The 24,128-nt window shown below is 43.6% G+C and overlaps 1 protein-coding gene across 5 annotated transcripts in view; it reads left to right on the top strand.

Moving 5' to 3' along the window:
* Nucleotides 1-24,128, top strand: part of LOC141509187 (SPRY domain-containing SOCS box protein 1) — a 121,338-nt gene that overhangs the window by 83,619 nt on the left and 13,591 nt on the right. For 3 of the 5 annotated variants that reach the window (XM_074218526.1, XM_074218525.1, XM_074218523.1), the window contains 2 exons: nucleotides 12,612-12,691; nucleotides 18,706-19,547. In XM_074218526.1, the coding sequence (XP_074074627.1) occupies nucleotides 18,854-19,547 (694 nt within the window). In that variant the 5' untranslated portion in view covers nucleotides 12,612-12,691; nucleotides 18,706-18,853. The other 2 variants (XM_074218524.1, XM_074218527.1) reach the window with 2 other exon arrangements.

The raw sequence follows: 24,128 nt of genomic DNA, 5'->3' as shown, positions 1-24,128 counted from the left end.
GTGTGATGTCACATACCAGCTATGCAGAGGCGTGTGCTGGATGGATGGAGATCACTAACCCTGATTTGTATCCGTGACCAGCATGACCCAGGTTGGCCCAAGATTTGGGTGCCTGCAGTGCTAGATACCAAGACACCATCCCTGTATCTCCTCCCATTTTTCCTTCCCGGTTACTTATCTTCCCTTTGGTCCCTCAGCTTGGACCTTGCTGAGATAAGTCCAGTTCTTCTTTGGACACAAGTTGGTCTAGATGGACCTTGGGCTCTCCTCTAACTTGAAGATCCTAAGAATTTTATTCCTAGGGACATGTCTCTAGATGTTGGGCCTGGTTTGGGGTGGTGGAGTCCACTCAATCTTAGAGGTACACTGGCTCTGTGCCTCTCATGGTCACAACTTGTGTGACCATGGGCCTCAGCTGATATCCTGTTCAACCCTAAATCTATAGTCTTAAGACGCTTAGCTCCTATAGGCCTCAGTTTTCTCACCTGTAAAATGGGAGGGGATGTGATTGTATGGCTGACTTGATGACCCTGTGACCTTCAACCTTGTAGCAGATTTGTGCAGCCCATGCCTCCTCCTTGTCCATCTCTAAGTCCAGAAAAACCATCACCAATAGCTGTCTGATTTGACCCGCTGGTATGACAGAGCCAGCCAAATAGAGATGATTATTCCCAGATGTAGCAGCCCCCTGCCCTCTCTGCCTCCTGGCTCAGTTCCCAGGGTCCATAAAAGTGAACAGCAGAGTGGGGACAGATTGTTGGGAAGGGGTTTTGGTCAGGAGGTCTGTCCTCTCCCTTGAGGTTAGCAAGCATTTATGTGCTCCGGGCTATATTAAATATACAAAGCATCCCTGCCTTCCTGGAGCTGATGCTGGCAGTGATGGAAGTCTCCCATTTTCCAAAGTACATGATATTTTCCAAAGCACTTGAGTTTCTTAGTGCACAGATTCATCAGAAGCCAATATTTCCATCACTTTGTCTCTTCCCTGTAAGTGCAGCCCATCCCACCTACCTTTCCTCAGCTACTCCAAGTCCATGTGCTCCCCTTGGGGTCATCCAAAAGGAGAATGCCCCTAAAAAAAAAATAAAATAGCTGCCACTTTTAGGACGGCAAAGTGACTTTTCTTATCCCCATATGTCTCATGGTATCTGCACAGTGGCCATGGAAGGGAGAATTATTATCATGTTCATTTTGCAGATGAGGAGACTGAGGTTTGGCAACATTAAGTTACTTTCCCAGGGCATGGGTCTGCAGTGGAATCAGGGCTTCTGGTTCCCAAGTCCAACATCATCTCTTCTGCTTTTGTCTCCTTTTCCTCCAAACACTACCTTCTTTCCAAAACCTTCCTACTCCCCACCTCTGTATTCACTAGTGAACCCCAACCTAAACCACCTTGGGTAGAGTTATCTTTCCTTAGTTCGAGTTTATTCTATGTCTGTTTATTCTATACATGTGGGTAAGAGCAGGAAGTGTCTCTTCCTTTTTGTTTCCCCAACATAGTGCCCAGATAGTGGACACTTCATAAAGTAACTTTTGGTTGATTAATTGATCATGGATTTCAGTCAAATGATCAACTATCCCTTATTTACTGTCAACTGAATGCCAGATAGACACCTTGCTGGGGATATCAAGAAAGGTGGGGTGGAGGAAACTATCTGGTGCCACTGGGTCATAGATCCCCTTTGGCAGTACGGAGAAACTGATGGGACCCCTTTTTACTAAAATTCCATCTTCTATAAGCTCAGGGGTGGGAGGTTCCTTTCTGCCAAGGACCATTTGGATAGTTATCATATCATTTTCATATCATATTAAATTATCAACTTAAAAATTAGCCTGCTATATTTAGTCAAACTTTAATTAATTCACCTTTAAAAAGCTCCTAGATTTATTGAATTTTGAGTCCTGCTTGCAGTTGCCATTGTGGGCATCATATAACCCTCATTCAACCCGCAGGCTGAACATTCCCCTGACCCTGTCCTATGGGAAGTCTTTCTCAATCCCTCTTAATTCTAGGGCCTTCCTTCTGCTGTTTTTCAGTGGTGTCCAACTTTTCATGACCCCATTTAGGGTTTTCTTGGCAAAGATCCTGGAATGGTTTGCCATATCCTTTTCCAGTTCATTTTACCGAGGAGGGAAGCTGAGGCAAACAGGGTGAAGTGACTTGCTTGGGGTCACACATCTGCCTGAGGCCAGAATTGATCTCAGGAAGATAACTGTCCACTGAGCCACCTAGCTACCCCTTGCCTCTGTTAATCATTCCTTAATTATCCTTTTTATATGTCCTGTAATTATCCTTAGCTATAATTATCCTATTTGTAAATATTTGTTTGTTGTCTCTTATATTAGACAAGTAAGCTCCTCTAGGACAGGGACTAGCCTTTATCTTCCTTTATATCTTCAAATTAATCCCTCTCATTTAGCTCAGTGGTACATAGTAGGTTCTTAATAAAAGTTTATTCATTGATGTTTCTAAATTCACAAAATAGAGAGCAGGTCAATTAGATTGAAAACCAGTAATCAAAATATATGTGTATATATATGAATATAGAAATATATAAAAATATGCATGCATATACATATAAGCACACATGTATATTGTATAATACACATGTATTTCTATGTGCCACATACATATTTATATGTGTGTGTGTGTGTGTGTGTGTGTGTGTGTGTGTGTGTGTATAAAGACAAACCTCTGTTCCCACTTTGGTTTTTTCCCCAGAGAAATGCATTGCTCTGCCCTTATTCACATCCTGGACAGGCTAAGCCTTAACCCTTTGTCTTCACCTCCTGGCTCCTTCCACACTGGCTTCCGGCATTGGAAGGACAGGCCACCCCAACTCCCTCAATTAGAAAGCTTTACAGAATGGACTTTTGAAATGGCTTTTCCAAGGGAAGGGGCCAAGATGGGGAGGGGGGGAGTGGGCCTGGTTAGTTGGGGGAGGCTTTTCCATTTCTTCAGCCCACCCTGCTGGGACACTAATCTCCCCTCCCGGAGAGCAGGTGACAGCTCTGAAGGTCTGAATGGATCTTTTGTGAGCTCTTTTGTGGCCTATCAAGCTGGGCACTGTCAGCGTCTTGCGCTGCCCGGCACAGCTGAACAGCTATTGTCCCCCTTGTGAGGGCTTCCCCAGGGGACTATGTTCTGTGTGTTTTCAGAGAAGTCGGGTCTAGCATAGTAAGGGGCAGGGAGGTGACTTGGCTATGGTCACCCAGCTAGTAAATGCTGCTGAAGGCCACCGGATGGTGGTCACGTTGGGATTTTCCTAGAAAACCAATGGATGGTTTTCATCTAGGGATATTTTTGTCAAACTGTGTGTGAAACTATACAGTGAGTTCTTTTTCCTATTCACCTGTTTGTGGGGCTGTGAGTCATAGGATTGTAGACATAGAGACAAAAAAGATAACTATCATTTTACCAAGAGGGAAACTGAAGCCTAGGAAAGTCATAGTATCCTAGATCTAGCACTGGAAAGGACCCGAGAGGCCATCTAATCCAACCCTGTCATTTTACAAAGAAGGAAACTGAGGCTTAAGGGATGTCGAGTGACTTGCCAAAGGTAGTCTGTATCAAGAGGCAGGATTTGAACTCATGTCCTCTGACATGATTTTTTTTTTTTTTGCCATGATGGATATATTGAGGCAAGAAGTCAGAGTGTTCACATTTGCAATCTGTCCTCCCCAGCTGCCCTGTGGAAAAGAGAACCCTGCCATTTGGAATTGCTTTGGAATGTTGATTTTTTTTTTTAGTAGTGAGCCAGAGAATTGAGAAAGCGGTGAATGTCTCTGCTAATCCGGTCGCAGTTCCACAAGGATGGCATTCATGGGGATCAATCAAGGGTCCATTGTCCCACTGGCTCTTGCCATCTCCCCAATCTCTGGTCCTTGCTATTGGACTTTTGGCTTATTTCCTCCCCAGGTCCCTGGCAAGGGAATGGTAAGGGCTGTACCCCAGAGAAATTAGGGATCATTTAGTAGCTTATAGGTATTCTGGAGGTGGTTCTTCCTGCCAAACCCACAACACTGGACTTTTTTCTTCTCTTTTCTTTTGCTTGTGAATCTGACTCTAGAACACATCTAGAGCTCTAGGCTTTTAGGTTACCACATGGAAATGCCATTGACTAAGTACCTGTGTCATAACCAGGACTTCAAGGATGAGGGTGACGCCTGCAAGCTGCCTGCAGCCCTAATCCCACCCCTCTTCCATCCCTATGCCCTTGGGATCCCAACTCTGCTGGGCTAGGTTGTACTGCTGGTGGGCACTCATCCTGTTCCGACATGTGACACACTCCCCCCTCCAGCACCATGAAATTGAGACGCCTGGCCCTTGGGCATTCTTGGATGGAGAGCCGGGCTCCCCTTGTACTCGACTCTCAAGCTTGCAAGGGTTGACCTGAAATATGAGAGGTCTTGTGAAGTTCTTGGGCTGGGTTTACTCTTCAGCTTCCTTGGGAGGCATCTTAACCAGTGTCCAAGGGGAGGGCCCTCTGGGAAAACTATGGGCTGGTGTGACTTCTGAAGGCCATCAGAATCCACTTCATACTTGCTAAGGTATCAACCCCCAAACACTTGTTCCAATGGGCATCTTCTTATGCCCGAGCTTAGGCAGCAGTGCTTGGAAGTCAGAGGACCTGAATTCTAATTCTGACTCATACTTTCCTAACTGGCTTATTCTGGCCAACCCTCTTAATCTCTCATTGCCTCATCCATAATTTTCCCATCCATAAATAGGAGATAATATCACCTACTTCATAGGATTGTTTTGCTTTGATTTTTAGAGCACTAGACAGACTATTGTTTATGGCCCCTTCCCCCACCTGTAGTACCTTCTTATTCCCTTTGGTGCCAGATGATCAGATTTATTTATTTTTTTTTTGCAAGGCAATGGGGTTAAGTGACTTGCCCAAGGTCACACAGCTAAGTAAACATTAAGTGTCTGAGGCTGGAGTTGAGCTCTGGTCCTTCTGACTCCAGAAGGTCTGCAGTCCCAGATCTCTAATTAATGAATCACCTAGCTGGCAAAGTATCTTGGGGGGAACACCAACCACCATCAGCGGCAGCAGAAGGGCAGGAAAGACCAAGACTTAGGCAAGATCTCTAGCAGAGCTTTGGAGGCTGGCAGAGGGGAGGGGAAGAGGAGTGCCAGCGCATTCAGGAGACATATACTTATGACACCCAAAAAACAAATCTGGCTTTTGTATTCATTTAAGTTCCATGATAGCAAAGGTGAAAGCTCTTATCACACTGGGAGTGATGGTGCTTTAGAATGTGGAGTCTGGAGTCAGGAAGACTCATCTTCTTGAGTTCAGATCTGGTTGGTCGAAGACATTTCTTAGTTGGGTGACCCTGTTTGCCTCAATTTCCTCATATGTAAAATGACCTAGAGCAAAAAATGGCAAACCACTCTAGAATCTTTGCCCCCCCCCAAAAAAAACCCAAACAGGGTCATGAAGAGTTAGGCCCTACTGAAAGACAACAGCACAAGTTTTCAGATTAGGAAGGCTCTTGACCTTGGAAATCATGGGATCCAGTCCTCTTTCCTGACAGTTAAAGAATCCCGGTCTCCAGCAATGAAAAATGACCAGCCCAAGGTCATACTTCCTTAGACTGCAGAACCCAGATATGATGGGGGGGATGGCCTTTCCCATTGAACTATCAAAATTTATTTAAGTCCTCATGATTCAATAAAAGGATTTTGTGACCTCTTGTTTTCTTTTTAAAGAGGCACTGCTTTTCAGTTGGTATCCTTCTGAATGGCCATTACAGGGAAATTGTGGACCTTCATCCCCCTTCCCCCCCCCACAAAAACATGTTCTAGATTGAGTTATCTCTAATCTTAAAATTCATTTGTCCACTGCCTTTCAGTCTGAGGAACAATGCCCTTGTGTGTGAATCTGCCTTTTCTGGGGGTGCCTGCCAGTTAGAAAATCCCCAATTAGAAAAGCTAAGTACTTAAGGAACTTGGGGGCAGGGTTGATGAAGCCCAATAGTAATCTGGGTTTAGTGGTGTTTGTGGGGACAGATGTGAGTCACCTGCACTTGAGCTTTGGGGCACTTCCAGGTGAAGTGGTAAATAGAAATGAGGAAGGACTTGATGGGTCATGGGGCCAAGATTGCATAGATAGTAAGGACCAAGCTAAGACTTATCTATCTATCAATGATCAGTGAGCATTAATTAACCAACTAACTAATTAAGGACCAGCTATGGACTAGGCCCTGGGAATACAAGTACAAAGAATGATACCTTTTCTGCCTGGGTACAAGTAACATTCTAATACGGGGAGATAGTAAGTACATCTGAAAAGACATACAGCATAAATCTAAAGTGAATATAGACCAAGTCATTAAACACATGGTATTTGGGGGAGGGTGGTCAAGGGGAGAGAAGTGGGCAAGATATCAGCGGTTGATTGGAGAATTGAAAGGGAGTCGGGATCACAAAAGGCCTTAAGCTGAAGATAATGCCTGAGATGCATGTTAAGGGTAGGGAAGGATTCAGTGAAGTATAGGCAAAGACAGAGTACAATCAAGGCTACTTGTATGAGAAACAGAAGGCCAGTTTTGTTGAATTGCAAGGTTTTGGTTAGAGGCTGGAAAGATAGACTGGGACCAGTTCATGAAGGGCTTACATTTTATTCTATAGGCAAATTGATTATGTAGGGAAGTGATTTGGTCAGGTCTGCATTTAAGGAAGTCACTTTGGTGTCATTGTGTGAAGGCTAAACTAGTATTAGACCAGTTAGGAAATTTTTACAATAATTGCCCTTGAACCCAGATGAACCCAGATGGCTAATCTAGTGCCTTCCTTTTCCTTTTTTTTTTTTTAAGGCAGTCAGGATTAAGTGACTTGCCCAGGGCCATATGGCTAATAAGTTTGTGAGGTCCAATTTGAACTCAGGTCCTCCTGATTTCAGGGTCAGTGCTCTATCCATTGATACCAGTAGCTACCCTAAGTTGAAAGTAGTGGCCTCTATATCTAATAGCTAGAAATACTTGTTGCTCAAAGGGCTGGTGCCATTGGGTGCTTTTCCTAGGCAAAGGTATAGTATTTCTGCTCTGGGGCTTTCAGGAAGGAAGAAGCAGGAAGCAGGACTGGGAGTGGACCCTGTGCCAGAGGCAGAATTTTGAGAGCTCCGTTATACTCTGAAAACACTCAGCCCAGCAGGTAAGGCTCATTGAAGAAGTCCTAGATTGAAAGCTGGAAAGGACCTTAGCCATCACCCAATTGAATCTCTTCATTTTCCTGAGGAGGAAGTTGAGGACCAGAGGGGTCACATAGCTCTCTCATCTTAACCAAAGGAAAACTGATATGGAGAGGTCAAATGACCTCATGGGATTTCAGGTAGAAGGACTGCAGGGGTTCTTCTGGTCCAAGGACCTCATTTTATGAATGAGAAAAACTGATACGGATAAAGTTGAAATTATTTGCACAAGGTCACACATAGGGTCAGAGGGAGAGCTAGGATTTGAACCCAGTACTTTTCCCATGATCTTCTAAAGTAGAACCCCGTAGTGATATTCACTGGCTGACCAAGGTATTTAATCTTGTTTGTGAGATTATCAAGTTAATATCTGAGGATCTTTGAGATCTCTATCAACTCCCTATCCAGCATTTAGCATCATGTCTGGCACATAGTAGGTGCTTAATAAATTTTTATTGACCAACTGTCTACCCTCCTTAGACCTACTGTTTGAGAACTGGGCTTTCTCAAGGAGAGGAACATCTGGCAGCAAAGTCAGATTGATGTACCTGTAACCTTGATGATTGGTTCAGCCAGTAACTTTTTTATTTTTTCACTTTTAATTTTTTGTATCTAAATGAATACAGGCCTGATTTCCCAGGGGACAACAGCTTTAACTGATTGTGTGGTTTTCTGAGTGCTGTTGATGAGTCATTTGGGGCCTTCTGGAGGTGGGAGGCAGGTGTGTTTATACCCTTTAAGGTCAAAGGGGACAGTTTAGGAACTGTTGGTGCTTTTTCTCCCACCCACCCCCCAAACAAGCTTTCCAAATTTATTTCAATAGATGATTAATTGAATTGAACTTCCTAAAGATCAGAGCAGAAAGAGCATTCTGTTGATTCATGAGTAGAAGGCATTCCCAAAGAACTGACCCATCTAAATGCAAAGGAACTTTATTAGATGGCTAAGACCTAGGAGGGTATCCATCTCTCCTTGGCATTTTTCATTTGAACACACATGTGTCTCCTATGTTCCAGGGACCAAAGATGCAAAGACAAAAGGAAAAACAACCCCTGCTCTTAAGGAGCTAAAATTGTACATATGACATTGTGGGGTGGAGGAGTTAAGAAACAGCCTACCTAGGGGTGGTTAGGAATGGCTTTTTGTAAAATGCAGCAAATGACTGTGCTAGGTGTCAGAGCCAAAAACCCAAAACTTATGGCTCTTTTAAGATTTGCAAAACACATTATTTCATTTGATTCAACAACCCTGGGAAGTTGTTGCTATTATCAGAGGTAAAGGGACTTGCCCAGGTCCTACAGTTGTAAATAATCTGAGGCTGGATTTGAATTCAGATCTTTCTGGCTGTAAACTCAGCCACCTGGCTGCTAGGATTCTAAGAGGCAGAAGTGAGGAAAAGGGGAGAGCTATAAGATATGGGGGAGAGACAGCTGTGTAATGCAGAGGCACAGAGGGAAGAGGTCTGGTAGCTAAGGGATTTAGAAAAAGGCTGGGAAGATAGGAGCCAGATTGAGGGGGCCACTTAAAATGCCAGACTTAGAAATTTGTATCTGTCTTTGTTGTTGTTGTATCTTAACCTAGAGGTGATAAAGAGCAGGAAAGGACCTGGTCACATGCCCAGCTTTGCCATTTTTACTGCCTGCCTGGATCTGGGGACAAGTCACCTTTATGGACCTCAGTTCCCTTTTGAGGGGATTGAACTGTGGAAATTTCCAGTTCTGAAACCCCTATTATGATACTTTAGGAAGCTTATTTTGACAGGCACATGGTTCAGAAGAGAGACAGAGAAAAAGATTTGGGGCGGGGGGAGAGGGGAGAGAGAGAGAGAGAGAGAGAGAGAGAGAGAGAGAGAGAGAGAGAGAGAGAGAGAGAGACAGACAAGTGCATGCTTAGCCAGTTCCTGATCAGAAGTATTCTATCCTCAGTACCAATCCTAGCTAGCCCTGATTCTTCTCCTGTGTGACCCTGAGCAAGTTACCTCTCAGCCTCAGTTTCTTCATTTGTAAAAATAGAGGCAATAATAACATGTATTTCCCAGGGTTGTAGTAAAACTCCAGTAAGATAATATTTGTAACGCACTTCTTGTTGCTCAATATAAATGCGAACATTATGATTACTACTGTTATTCTGGGCATTCCTTTGGAAGAAAAGGTTTAACCAAAGGACTTGCAAGAGAGATCCCTCTAAACACTCCAATTTATCATTCTGTTGTTCTTGGGCAAATGTTCTCACCCAGGGTCTGTGAACCTATTTTTCAAAATGATTTTGGTAACTACTTCCACCTAATTGATTTCCTTTGTAATCTGCTACCTTTTACTTTATGAGTAAATCCAGATTCTGACAAGACTGCCAAAAGGGGTCCAGGGCATAACAAGGTTAAGAAGCCTCTCCCTGCTTTAGGAACTTGTATTTACCATCCATTTATCTCCAGGGTTTGAGAGCACCCTGATTCCTTGGGAGTAAGCAGAGACTGACCGGCTTCCTACCTCCCCCTCCTCCTTTAGGGGAGGGGGGAGCTGTAGTAATCAGAGAATGATACTGCCAAACTTCCCTTGGAAAATCCTGGGCGGCATCAGCCTACTTGGGGTGAGGGAGGAGCTCTGGGGCTAGGGGCTGAAAGCAGAGGAGGGGTGGGGGTGGGAGGATGTTATTTGATCTTCAGGTGAAAGGAGGTTTTATAAATAGGTCACCTTGTTCCTCATCTTGAATTTTATCCTTTCCCAGCCTTTGTGGGGCAAACAATAGCTTGACTGTTCTAGGGTCATTGCAAGTCCCTGGGAGGGGAGCTGGCGTGCAAGGTTGACTGGTCCTACCCCGAGTACCCCTGTGTGTGGGCACCACCCCTTCAGAGCACCTCCTTCCCTACCTTCCACCATTTACCAATAGTTACTTGGGAACCTGGGGGGGGGGGGCGGAGAAGGGGGAGGAACATTAGGAGAATGCCTTGCCTATTTTTAATTATTTCAGCCCAAGGATAAGTGAGGTTTTTGTTTTGGTTTGGTTTATGGGTTTGTTTGTTTTTTTTTTAATTGCACTCTGGAAGTAGAAGTCTCTGAAGGTCACAGGTCTACGTGGTAGAATGAATGCTGCCTTTGGAGAAAAAAGGATCTGGGTTCAAATTTCACTTTCAGATGCTTACTAGCTGGGTGACCCCTGGGCAAATCAGGTCATCTCTGAGTCTGTGGCCTTGTCTGTGAAACCAGAGGTTTGGACTCAAAAGTCCCTTGTGACTTTGATCCTATGCATTCCAGAATTTCATCAGGTCTCATTGCCCTCTGTAAAATAAGGGTTGGTTGAGGCAACCTTCTGATTGAGTCAGTCCCCTGGTGAAGATATGATGTGGGATAAGCATCAAGCAAAGGTTTGATAATGAGGAACATGGTCGAATGGATAGAGAATTGGCCATGGAGTTGAAAAGATCCTGACACCCAATACACTTCCAGGCTGGGCAAAGTCCCTTCGCCTAAGAATGAGGATTTAGTGACTGAATTAGAGGTGGTTTCTGGGGAGCTCCCTGCCCTGAGAAGATTATAGTGATTATAGTCACATTCAAAACAGATGGTTCAAGGCCCTGCACAGAACTCTCTAGTCATTGGCCAGATCTCAGATTCAACCTTCGCAACCTCTTCTTTGTGCTCTTCTGATACTCAGGTAGCCACCCCCTTGGTTCAGGCCTATATCACCTTTGCTCAGACTAGTGCAGTGACCTGTCCTTGGTCTCCCTGCTCCATTCTGATGGCTCAGATGCCAGAGTGACCATGGTCTGGTCATTCCATTCCAGGGCTTCCCTTTCACCTTTAGGATCACTGATAAGACAACTTTCTAAAGCCTTTAACAACCTGATCCCTTCTTCCCTTTTCAGTCCCAGAAGGTATTCCCTTCTCACCTTGCTGTGTAGTAGGCCTTATTCATGATAATAAATAGCCCACAGTATTATTATATATGATAATATAAAATTGTTTACATAGTGCTTACATGTAAATAATATAATCATATAAATCATATAAAATCATTAGCATTTACATAGTGCTTTCTATGGAAATTATAATAATAAAAGTAATATAAAATTGTTACAGTTTACATAGTACTTCCATGTAAATAATAATAATTGGTACCATGTAAATGGTAACATGTAAATAATAATGTAATATCAAATAATAATATACAAGAATATAAATCTGGTAACATATGCATAGTTCTTACATGTAAATATAAATAAGAATATACAATAATATAAAATTGTTAACATTTACATAGTACTATGTAAATTATAGTAATATGCATTAATATAACATTGTTAACATTTACAAAGTAAATATAAAGAATAATGTAATAATGTAAATAACATACAATAATGTAAAATTGTAACATTTTACACAGTGATTACATGTAAATTATGTTAATAATATGCAAGCATACAAAATCATTAACATTTACATAGTACTTGCATGTAACTAATACTATAATAATATAAATAATATGCAAGACTATAAAATCATCAACATTTATATAGTGCTTACATGCAAATCATACCATAATAAAATTAATAATAGCATACAACAACAAAAAATTGGTGATATTACATAATCCTTGCTTGTAGAAAATAATGTAATATTATAATAAATAAAATGCAATAATATAAATAATAAAATATAATAAATAACATAAAATTGTTAACATTTCCATAGTGATTACATGTATATAATATAATGGTATTAATAATAATATAAAATTGTCTATATATAAATTATAATAAACAACAATATAAAATCCTTAACATTACATAGTGATTACTACGTAAATTATAATATATATATACATATATATATATATATATATTACTATAAAATCATTAACATTTACATAGTGCTTACTATGGGCCTGACTCTAGATCCAGGGCCAAGCTGAAGTTTTCCTTTGAATAGAGAGGACAAAGCATTGGGGGAGGTAGTTCTTCTGACCTGGAGAGCCACCAGAATGGGTATGGAGTCAAGGTGCAGTGGACTCGTACACACTCTTCCAGGAGGAGCCAGGGCTCACAGAGATGACAGGATATTGGGGGTCGATGGTTGTATTTATTTGAGGAAGTATATATATTATATATCTATAGTTGGAATAGATTTTTGAAGTCCTTCCCAGGTTCTAAGAATGACTTCTTTCATTTGACCTTGATTCCCCAATGCCACCATGGTACTGCCATTTTATGGATAAAGAAATTGAGGCTGAGAGAGGTCAACATGATGTGCCAGGGTCACAGAACTGTCATATATGAGGTCTCTCATAAAAGGGAAGCCTAGGGTTTTGAGGACAGGACTGCTATTTGGTGATCTACCTGGGCTTTAGTCAGTGATGCTTCAATCATCCCATGGAGCCCAATCTCATATTTGGCTTTTTCTTCATTCCCTCAAGGTTGTCCACATCTTGGTCAGAGCCTGCGACTGAGGGAACTGGTGCTGGATCCTGGAGTAGCCTGGGCTGGTGTTAGAACGGTAAGCTACTGGCCTTTCATTTCTGTTTCTTTTGAAGAGGGTGGGGGACCTTGCCCAGGGATGGGGGTAGTGGAAAACTTAAGACACAATTCAGGTATTCTTGGTATTCCTCAGTCTCCAGTGCCCCATTGTTATTGGGCAAATGAAAAATATCAATTGGAAATTTTAGAATTGGAATTGTGAAAAGGAAAAAAATTAAGAAAAGCAGTCAAACTCTTGAATCATTCCTGCAGTTTCTCCTGTCAAGAAATTCTGTTGAGGGGTAGCTAGGTAGCTTAATGGAAGGAGAACTGACCCTGGAGTCAGGAGGACCTGAGTTCAAATCCAGCCTCAGACACCTAATAATTACCTAGCTGTGTGACTTTGAACAAATCACCAAAAAAAAAAAAAGTCTGCATAGCACAGCAGAAACAGTGCTTGGTGTGGCAGGTAGGATGGGTCTGGGTTCAAATCCTACCTTGGAAATTAACTAGCTTGCAAGATTCTGGGCAGGTCACTTAAATTCCCTTCCCATCATTTGGCTCATCTGCAAAGTGGGGATGATAGCAGCGCATCACTTCCCTGGTTCAGTTAGTCATTAAGCATTTCTGAAGCACCTACTGTGTGCCAATGTGTAAAGGCTTGGGATACCTAGGAAGATGAAAGATTGCCCTGGCTTTCTGTGGCACCATATGTCAAAGACTTTGCGTGAGCCATAGAAACAACAGCTGTTTGGAGTAAGGAGTTTTTGGGGGGCAGGGGGTACAGAGGAAGAGGTTAGAGCCAGGTTTACCTATATCAGAGAATGTCCCTAATGCCTGAGAATAAGAAACAAAAGAGAGCTGTTGTCCCTTTGAAGGGGGGAAGGGGTTTCAATATCTAGGCAGATGCTCAACGACCATCTACTGGCATCCCTTTGTTTTCAGATGAGAAAGGGAAGGCCCAGGTTGTCACTTGCCTAGGGTCTTTTGGTCTATAAGTATCAGAGGTCAGTCAATAAGCAGTTCTTTCATCATTTTACTGATAACTATGAATATACAAAGAAAAACAAAGAATGCTGGGATTTGAACTCAGACCTTCCTGATTTCAACTCTTGAAGCCAATCTGCTTAGCAGGGGACACTACTGACATCTGGCTCTGTTCTATGTCAGATGAGAAGGGCCGCGTGACAGTCCTGGGCAAGTTGACCCAGGCTGCTGAGGCCAAGCCCACAGTGGGTGATGTCTGGATTCCCCTTCCTTCCAGGGCACCCTGGGTCCAGGAAACCAAGGAGAATCAATATTCCAACTCCCCAGATTTCTCTTCTTCCTGCTATTGATGGGCAGTTTGGCCGACCTGGCTCTTCTGACCTCCTGGCAGGCACACTGTGTCCTGAATAATGTAGCCAGAGATGATTTCAAGGTGGAAAATCAGTAAACCAAATAAAGGAGGAAACACAGGCAAATGACTCTCCCCCACTCCTCTGCCCAACCCCCCCCCCCCATCTGCCTCCTGGAGTGAGGAGCAATCTCAGAGAGAAGCCCAGCCTCCTCATTTTACAGATGAGGAAACCAAGACAGAAAGAAACAAAACCACTTGTCCAAAGACATGCAAATAATACCTTCTTTTGTGGGGTAAGAGGCTGTCTAACCCAATTTACAGATGAAGAAACTGAGATCCAAAGAGTCAAATCCAGATCTTTGGCCTCCAGTTGGACCCACTGTACCCAGCAACTGCCTTTTTCCTATCTCTTGTCAGATAAGCAGATTGAATTTGATTAAACTTTTATTAAGTGACAGCTAAGTCACAGACCTTATGCTAGGTTCAAAGAAATAGAAGGGGGAGGGAGGAAGGAGTCCCTACCTTTATGAAGCTCACCTTCTCCCTGGTGGGAGTGAGGATGTAATGTGGAGCAATTTAGGAAAGAGAAATTGCTAAGCACTTGGGGGAGATTGAGATAGGTCTCACCTGGGAGGTGGCAGCTGACTCAGGTTTTGAAGGGAGCCAGATACTCGACAAGGCCTAGGGGGTACCTGAGACTCCAGAGGGCCTTATTCATTTGGGACTGGCAATTTACTTTTCAAATAAGGCCTGTTGCAGTGGATAGAGCACTGGCCCTGTAGTCAGGAAGACCTGAGTTCAAATGTGCCTCAGACACTTAATAATTACCTAGCTGGGTGACCTTGGGCAAGTCACTTAGCCTCATTGCCTTAAATAAAATTTTTAAAAAGTATATTATATTAAATAAGGTCTGTGATTTCATTGGATTTTTGGAACATTCCTGATGACCAACTCTCTTAGTTGACTAACAGAGAGGCAACTCTTAAATATGGTGTCTCAGGATCCCTCCCTCAAAGAGACTTTGTTTATATGGGTCCTAGTGTCAATATTTACCACCTTAGAAGTGAAAAAAGGTCTTAGTATTATTATGAAAATAGTTTTGATTTCGTGGTCATTCCAAGGGTGCCTGGATCTTACTCTGAGAACTAATCACTGTCTTAGAAGAGCTGGAAGCTAGTGCATTGTGTGGGGTAGAGTAGGTTCTTTACTTTTTTTAAATTTTATTTATTTAAAGCAATGGGGTTAAGTGACTTGCCCAAGGCCACCCAGCTAGGTAATGTTTAAGTGTCTGAGGTCAAATTTGAACTCAGGTTCTCCTGACTCCAGGGTCAGTGCTCTATACACTGCATAGCCTAGCTGCCCCAACATAGTAGGTTCTTAATAAATGTTGATTGATCCATCAATTAATTGATTGAGGAAATGTTGATTAATTGATCAATCTATATTAAGAAATTATGCCTTGCTCAGGGACACTAGGCAGGACTCAAACCCATGCCTTTCTTGAGATCATCTCTCTGCTTTTCCTAGATGCCTGGCCCCATCTCTGATCTTGGGCTTGGCACCCCACTCCCTCATCAAGAGCATCCCTGGCTCCGTCTGTTAGCATTTTTCTCTTTCTGTCCCTAGAGTCTTGCACATATTAGCAGCTCCATAAATGTTTGTTGATGAATTGTCCCAAGGGATCAGAATAACTCATTATGCATGGATAATTCTGGAGGAGGAGGAGAAGAAATGGCTCCAATATTCAGTTCATTCTACTGTTTTTAGTGGTTCCAGCTTTCCTTCTCATCCCCACCTCCTCAACAGCCTTTGTGGTCTTTCCCTTTTCCTCATGAGTTAGATGGGGCTTCATTGACCACCAAGTTCAACCTTGTGACTGAAGAATCCCATTTACAATGTACCTAACAAGGGGGTCTTGTCAACCTTTGCTTAAAGATCTCTAATGAGGACTCCAGGATGACACAGAGGGTAAAATATCCAAGGCAGGATTTGAACTTGTGTCCAGGTTCAGTTCTATTCTGAAACTAGAAGCCTCCTAAATGTTGCTGGAACCAGACAGAACAAATGTTATCCCTCTGTTCCAGGAGATGCCTGGCAGGTACTTGTAGCACCTCTAGCTAAGCATCCCCAGTTCCTTCAACCACTTCCCCCCCCAAAAAAAACATGAACTTGAGACTTCAAAGTGACACTAGTCATAGAACCGAATTTGAATGCATTTTGTCTCATCTGTAGACTTTCTGAGGATTCTGATGAGAAGCATGGTACTTGAAAGAGGTCTCAGGAGATGTTCAGATGACTCCTAAACAAAGGAGATGCTTGGATCTTAGCTCTCCAGCTGACCTCAGAGACCATCTGGTCCAACCCCCTCCATTTTCCAAATGAAGAAACTGAAAACTGAAGATGTGAGATGTAAATGTGATGTTAATGCATTGATTGGAAACCAAGATGATCCATTAGGGATCTGTCAGATAGAGTTAAAAAGAGCTGGCCTCAACAAAGATGTGGGTTCTAGGTCCCATAAGCAATAAGCCTCTAACAATGGAATTTCAACCCAGGGCCACTGACTTGTGAAAGGGGTGTTCCCTTAGTAAATTTGCCCAACTTCATAGAGATGGTGTCAGTGGCAATACAGGACTCAGAAAAGAAAGGGCAATGCCATAGCAAGCTTGCCAAGTAATAAATATAAAGAAGAGGGAAAGAGCATTCAGGATTTGAACCTAGGGCCATTGATTTTAGAGCCAGTGATTGAAAGCTGTATGGTCAGTGGTTCCTCTGTGTTCTCTGTGAACTTGGGTAGCAAGCATTGGGGGATGACTAACTTGGGTGTTACTCCAACAGGAAGTATCATGACTGAGGAAGAGGAGGTGGTGGTGACACCCCCATGGGTGGGCAACCGATTGGAACATGTTGGCAACAATGCATGCATTGAGTTCCTCTCCTGCTTCCCGCTTCCTCTTCACAGCCAAGGAATCTATCTAAAGTATGGTTCTGGCCTCAACTATTCAGGCCAGCAAAGGGAGCATTATTCACTTGGGGATAAAATTGTAATTCATATCTCCACTCACTGTGATGACTTACAGAGTGGTGACCATTTCTCTCCAAAGGCCCTGTTGGACTTGCTCTGTGGGAGGTGGAAAGAGACTATTCAGTGACTTTTTCAGTTTCAAAATCAATTAATTCATCATTTAACAGGTAATTATTAAGCCAAGACCTTAAAGACAAAAAAAAAAAATAGAGAACTAAGCAGTCCCTACTCAAAAAAGCAAAGTCTGCCAACCATTTGTATAGTGCTTTTACTTAACCTGATATATTACTACTATTATTATCATTCTCATCACCGATTAGAGGAAGAGGTAAAGCTGGGATTATTAGACTAACATAACTACTGCCATTAAACTGATTTAAAAATTTGTACCAGCTTATCAGTCTGTGCGGAGGAGAAAAGGCCCTGGTAGGATGACCAGAGAGGGCCAGCTTTGCAGATAAGGAGGACAATAATACTAACTGACATGTATTCAGTGCTTTACAAATAAATTCGCATTTGATCCTCACAAAGCATTGGGAGGTAGGTGCTCTCATCATCCCTACTTTACAGATGAGGAAACAGACTGACAGAAGGGAAGTGACTTATCCAAGCTCACATTGTATGAGTCTGAATTTGAATTCAAATCATCCTGTCTCTAGGCCCAGTCTTTATGTACTGTGCCACTTAGGTAACCTAAGGACAAGTAGATCTGATCCTTGGTCTGATTTCTGATACATATAGCTCTGTGGCCCTAGGCAAGTGGATTGATCTCCCACCTACCCCTGAGCATCAAATATGCGTAAAGTGCTTAGTCTATACCTATCTATATAGGATTTGACCTGTAGAAGGCATTATAAGAATACTAGCCAAGCTGAGAAGCAGCCTAGCTCAGTGTCTAGAACACTAGAGTTGGGAGTCAGGAAGACTTGAGTTTGACTCCTGACTCAGACCCTGTGGGACCTTGAGTAAGTCACTTAACTGCAGTCTGTCTCAGTGGCCTTGATTGTAAAATGAGGATAAGTGATAGCACCAACCTCCCAGGTTTGTTGAACCGTTTAAATGAGATAATACATGCAAATCACTTAGCACAGGGTCTGGCACACAATCAGTGCCTAATAAATACATATTTCCCTCCTTTCAATGGGACTCTGGGCCAGTCCCTTAACATTTGGGTCCCTTAAGCTCAATTAATTTATCAGTAAAATGGAATAATAAAATGTGAGGCTCAAATAAGACATGCAAATCTCTTTGCTTATCTATGTAAATACCTCACCTTCCCCACTGGGCTCTAAGCTTTCTGTCTCATTCATCTTCCCCTTTTCCTCCGCTAGCACTAGGCCCCTTAGACAGAAAGAATAGACCTTGAAAGCCTGGCATTCTGGCCTCCAGGAGTGCAGTCAGGCCCTTGGCCAGTAAGAGGGACACCTGCTGTTTCCTTGAACAAAGACCCATGGCTGGGGTTTGGGGAGCAAGGGGGGGGGCACATATTTGGCTCCAGTCTGTGACCCAGCAGTTGTACTCCAAGACTTTTCTTCTGTGTTCTGCTAACAGGTGTGACATGAGCTTTGGTTTCTAAAAACAGCAGATGGGATGTGTTGTTCATTTATCCAGTTTCTATGACCCCTGTAGTAATATTTAACTTTCCCCCCTCCTCTTCCCCCCTTCATCTGTTTTTCTTTCCATCCTTTAGGCAATCTCGAATGCTGCACAAGTTGACTGGGTCTCCCAGCAACCTTCTTTAGGAATCTTGCCGGTATTTGATTGGAAAACAGGACAGAAGGCCTGCAATTGATGAGTTTGCCTTGGGAGGACGTAGGAAGGTGAAGTCAGACGTTAGCATGGGTCAGAAGGTCACTGGGGGGATAAAGACTGTGGACATGAGGGACCCGACATATAGGCCCCTGAAACAAGAGCTCCAGGGCCTGGATTACTGTAAGCCCACAAGATTGGACTTGCTGCTGGACATGCCCCCCGTGTCCTACGACGTCCAGCTGCTCCACTCCTGGAATAACGATGATCGCTCGCTCAACGTGTTCGTGAAGGAGGACGACAAACTTATCTTTCACCGGCATCCGGTGGCCCAGAGCACAGACGCCATCAGGGGGAAAGTGGGGTACACGCGTGGGCTCCACGTGTGGCAGATCACATGGGCCATGCGCCAGCGTGGCACACATGCAGTCGTGGGGGTGGCCACAGCAGATGCCCCCTTGCACTCGGTCGGGTACACAACCCTCGTGGGGAACAACCATGAGTCCTGGGGCTGGGACCTGGGGCGGAATAGACTCTATCATGATGGGAAGAACCAGCCAAGTAAAACTTACCCTGCCTTTCTCGAACCAGATGAGACTTTCATTGTGCCAGATTCTTTCCTGGTGGCCCTAGACATGGACGATGGGACACTGAGCTTCATTGTCGATGGGCAGTACATGGGCGTGGCCTTTCGAGGACTCAAGGGCAAAAAACTTTACCCAGTAGTAAGCGCTGTCTGGGGCCACTGTGAAATACGAATGCGTTACTTGAATGGACTTGATCGTAAGTATTGACTTGGCCCTTGGAGATCTGTCTGCCATCTTTCTGCTTGTGGGGGAAACTCTTATCATGGGGGGACTCTTCTCTTTGGGAGGGCTAAATCCATAGAAGCTGGTACTCAAGAGCCCAGCAGAAAACAATTCCATATTTCGCTAATGACCGCTTACTATGACCACTTGTGTGTCCAGTGAGAGTCACTTCACTGGGCCTCTATTTGTTATCAGGCCTCTCTAAAATAAGGTGACTGGGCTGACTGACTTCTGAAGTCCCTTTGGGCTCCAGACCTCGATTTTTAATCAGTAACTTGTAAAATGAGGGGATTGACTAGGTGGCTTCTGGCATCCCTTTCGACTTAGTGAGATTTATGAACCTATACATAGAGAAGCCAGATCATAGTGAGTATGTGTGAAGGGAGGGAGGAACTCTTTCTTTGTTTTCCTTGAAACTGGAGGCCCCTAGACTATTTTGCAAGTAGATAGTGATGAATCAAATTTTTATTAGCTGGCTGATCCCAAGAAAGTCGCTTGATTTCTATGCCTCAGTTTCCTTATCTGTAAAATGATGAAGTTAAACAGGATGGTCTCAAGTCTGTGATTGATAGTTCCTCTGTATCCCTCTTCTCCCCAGAATTCTAGAAATTCCAAAATAAAATGACGGGTATAAAAAACATGAGTAAAAGGAGAAACAAAATTAGCCATATCTACAAATGGATATGGTGGTTTAACTTTAAAAACTCCAGAGAATTGGCAGAAAACTAAGACCATTTTTATCTTCAGCAAAAGAAGCAGGATACAAAAAGAATGCACAAAATCATCGGCTTTTCTCTACATTGCTAACAAAAAAGGCAAGGAAACCAAGAAATTCCATGAGGAATAATTACAAAATGCACAAAATATCTGGGAGTCAACCTACCAAGGCACACGTGGGATTTATTTCCATGTAACTACAAAACTTTCTTTAACAAAATAAAAGGAGGGGCAATAGTGAGTCAGAGGGCCAATTTAGAGACAAGAAGACCTGTGTTCATGTCATTTTATGAACCTGGGCAAACAACTTACTACCTCAGGTAACTTTCTTTAATGTTTGATCAATCAATTAATGATCATTTATTAAGTGTCTGCTATGTGTCAGGGACTTAGGTTGCAGAAAAGAGGGTTCCGCAACTAGTAGGCATCTGTGCTGGCGATGATGGAATTTCTTCCCTGCTCCCACTGAAGTGTTCCCTGTATCAAAAAAAAAATTGCAGAAAAGAAAGATTTAAGTAACTGTGGAGAACACAATATTGTTCATGGTTGGGCAGAGCTGTTATTTTCAACCCATGGGTCAGTTTTTTCCTTGTCCTTTGTAGCTCCAGACTGTCAGAAGATAAGGTTGCATCTGTGTCTCACCTAATAACCCAGTGCTGATTGGCATCCCTTTTATGATGCATGTCCCTTACAGTTCCTCCTTAACTCATAGCTTGTGTGGTTCTCACTGAGGTGTAGACAAGTTAGTCATTAGGGTGGAACCATCTGAGAGGTTTTCCTCCTCCTTGCTAAGCATCTTCCATCCATGTTGGATAGAGAAGTAGACAAGAGAGACCGCATGGGCTAGAAATTGACAGCAGACGCTCTGTGAAGCGAAGAGAACTCTCTCGGGAAAGATGTGTGGCTATTTGTAGTCTACTTGTCTTTGAAAGGCTCTCTGCCCCATGGGAGAGGGACTAGGTTAGCTTCTAATTCCCCTCATTTAAATTATGAAATATCTTTGGGCAAATAATCTTTTTAAAATGGACAAACACTTCCTACCTTAAATAGCCCCGATACAGGCAAGAGTACCAGGAAATCATTTCTTCCCATACAAGTAACTATTTTCTCTGCATCCTATATGGAGCTGCCTAGACCTTTGAGAGGTCAAGTGACTCCCCGTGGGTCATGCAGCCACTAATGTGGCCCTGGCGGGACTGCCCTTAGATCTTCCTAACTTCAGAGCCAATTCAAGCTTCCCTCATGTTGATGTGACATTGGGAAAGTGCTTTATCTACATTATCTCATTTGTGGAGGTAAGCAACTCTTTGTAAGACATCATGGCAGCCCTGCATGTCATAGTTTAGGTGAGAGCCTTGGATTCAGGAGGACAGGAGTTCGAATCCTTCCTCAGACACTTGCCACTTATTAGCTGTGTGACCCTGGGCAAGTCACTTCACCCTGATTGCCCCTCATCCAGGGCCATCTCCAGTTGTCCTAATTCATATCTGGCCACTGGACCCAGATGGCTCTGGAAGAGAAAGTGAAGCTTGCCAATTTGCACGTTTATCATGGCATCACCTCCTTGATGTTTTGGTCTTCTTCAAAAGTGAAGGACAAAAACCATTATAAAAAAAACAAGTTTAGGTGATAGTCTAAACTGCCTGCTGCCTTTCTAAAGACAGAGACATAGGTTTGATGAATTGATGGGCATCTTCGCTGCTTCCCTTCTGGCTAGATGGTGGTAAATGAGGGCTATTTTGATCACCTCCCCCTCCCTCAGCCTCATGCTCGTCCCACCGAAGTATGGATGATGGCCAGCAGCTTAGACCTTCCTATGCCTCTGACCTTGGTGGGCCATGAAGCAGGTCTGGGCTGGCGCCTCAGAGTTCTAGCCTTGCTCTTCAGGGCAGACACGGCGGTGCATGCGGTCTCCCCAAGCCCGGTCAGAGTTTGGGAAGCTGAATGCAAATATTTGCCCTTGTCTTGGGTGTCTCAGCTCCCTTATCATCATGTTCCGCTCCTTCCCTCCCCTCCCATCCCCAAACTACAGCCTTGGAGAGGCGACGAGGGGGGGAAACAACCACATGACTGGACGTGGGTTAAACGTGTTGTTGTTGTTGTTGTTTTAATTTTACTGTGGAACCTTCTCTCTGCCCCGTCACCCCCACCCTGCCTTAGCTTTGGCTGGGGTAATGAAAACAAGTTCAACGGCCGTGTCTGCGGCTTCCAGAGCAGCTCAGTCTTGACCTGAAACAGCCCCAATACCCCCAAGTCATGAGACTCTCTTCTGGGCAGAGGCGGCCGGTTGGGTTTCCAACAACCACCCGCTGGGGAACCAACCTGGCTTAGGGAAACCAGGGAGGCAAGTCCTGGGAGTCTGTCTCCAGATGCCAAATCAATGGGCTGGAGCTAGGGCATATTTCACACCCCAGGCCCTGCTGTTCTTGGGAGGAAGGGGGGGCGGTGTAAGAGGGGCGAGGAGATGTGTTCAAATCTCAGCAACTTGCCTTGTATGATGAAACTGTACTAGGTGACCTCAGTGGACCCTTTTGGCCCTGAATCTCTGCTCCTCTGACCATAGGTCAGAGGACGGTACAAGGGGTGCTAGATATGAAGCTGGGAAGAATGGATTCAAATCCTTAAGTGGCTTTAGGCAAATTACCCTAGTAAATCCTGATAAATCTAGTAAATAATAAATCCTAGTAAACCTACCAAATCCTCCTGTAAAATGAAGGCACTGGAGTAGAGATGGTCTGTAAGATCCTCATCTACCCAAAATCTGTGATTTATTTTTCTTCTTTGTGTCTTTGCATTGGAGAAAGTAAAAAAAAAAAATTCACAAGTCTTTCAATACTGAATTATCTCCTGCCCTATTTCCTAGGTGACTTCAGGCAAATCACATCTTCTATAAAATGAAAGGGTTGGACTAGACTGACCCTTCCCTGACTGAACCTCTGATCCTACATTTCCAGGCAGATGAATTTTAGGATAGAAGAAGGTTTAACTAATCCTGAAAACCCCCAGGAAACTGGAGTTTTTAGATTTGAGGACCATGGCGGATTGCCTGGGGTCAGTCTCTTGGATCAGCTCAGGAGATGAGAAATTCCTGCTCACCGTAGCATTGGCACAGCAGCTAGCACTGGTGTGCGGGTTCACTCCATTTCATTATTTATGCTCTGCTAGGTAGGAGATGCAGAGTTTAAGAGCAGGACCCAGATTGAGTCATGATGAGCATCCATATCAGAGTCCTGGAGGGAAACATCTCCTGGGGCTGTCGATGACCACTTGTGTTTCTGCTGCTGCGTAGTTGATGAATAGCATCATTGCCAGCTTGGACTTGTGCACAGATGGGCATTTTCTTAGCTTAATGACACCTTCCATTAAGGGGTAAATGTCTCTTGGGTGGAGGTGTGGTGGCCCCACATCTGACTGGAACAGTGGAACACAAAGGGAAAAGGATTGGGAGTCCGAGCATCTGGATTCTGCTCTGTCGCTTTTCTCTGGGCTTCCATTTCGTCATCTACAAAATAAGGTCTGGATTAAATGACCCTCAGGTCTCTTCCAGCTTTCAATCTTAGTTCAATTCAGTAAGCATTTATTAAGCACCTACTGTAAGCCAGGCACTATAAGTGACCATGACCCCAATGCAGTTCCTAGTCTTAGCCTAAATAATGGGTTCAAATCCCAACCTAGACACCTGATAGCTGTGCAGCCCTAGGCAAATCATGTTATCTTTCTCTGCCTCAGTTTCCTCATCTTTAAGATGAGGGTGCTAGTTATTATCATCATTATATCTTGCCTCTGACACTCACTAGTCGGGTGATCCTAGGTAATGTCATTTCCCTCAGTTCCCTTA

This window comes from Macrotis lagotis, chromosome 1 (genome assembly GCF_037893015.1).
Source record: "Macrotis lagotis isolate mMagLag1 chromosome 1, bilby.v1.9.chrom.fasta, whole genome shotgun sequence".
NCBI lineage: Eukaryota > Metazoa > Chordata > Mammalia > Peramelemorphia > Peramelidae > Macrotis > Macrotis lagotis.
Note: the sequence above shows the minus strand (reverse complement) of the source record. Positions and strands in the feature narration are given on the sequence as shown.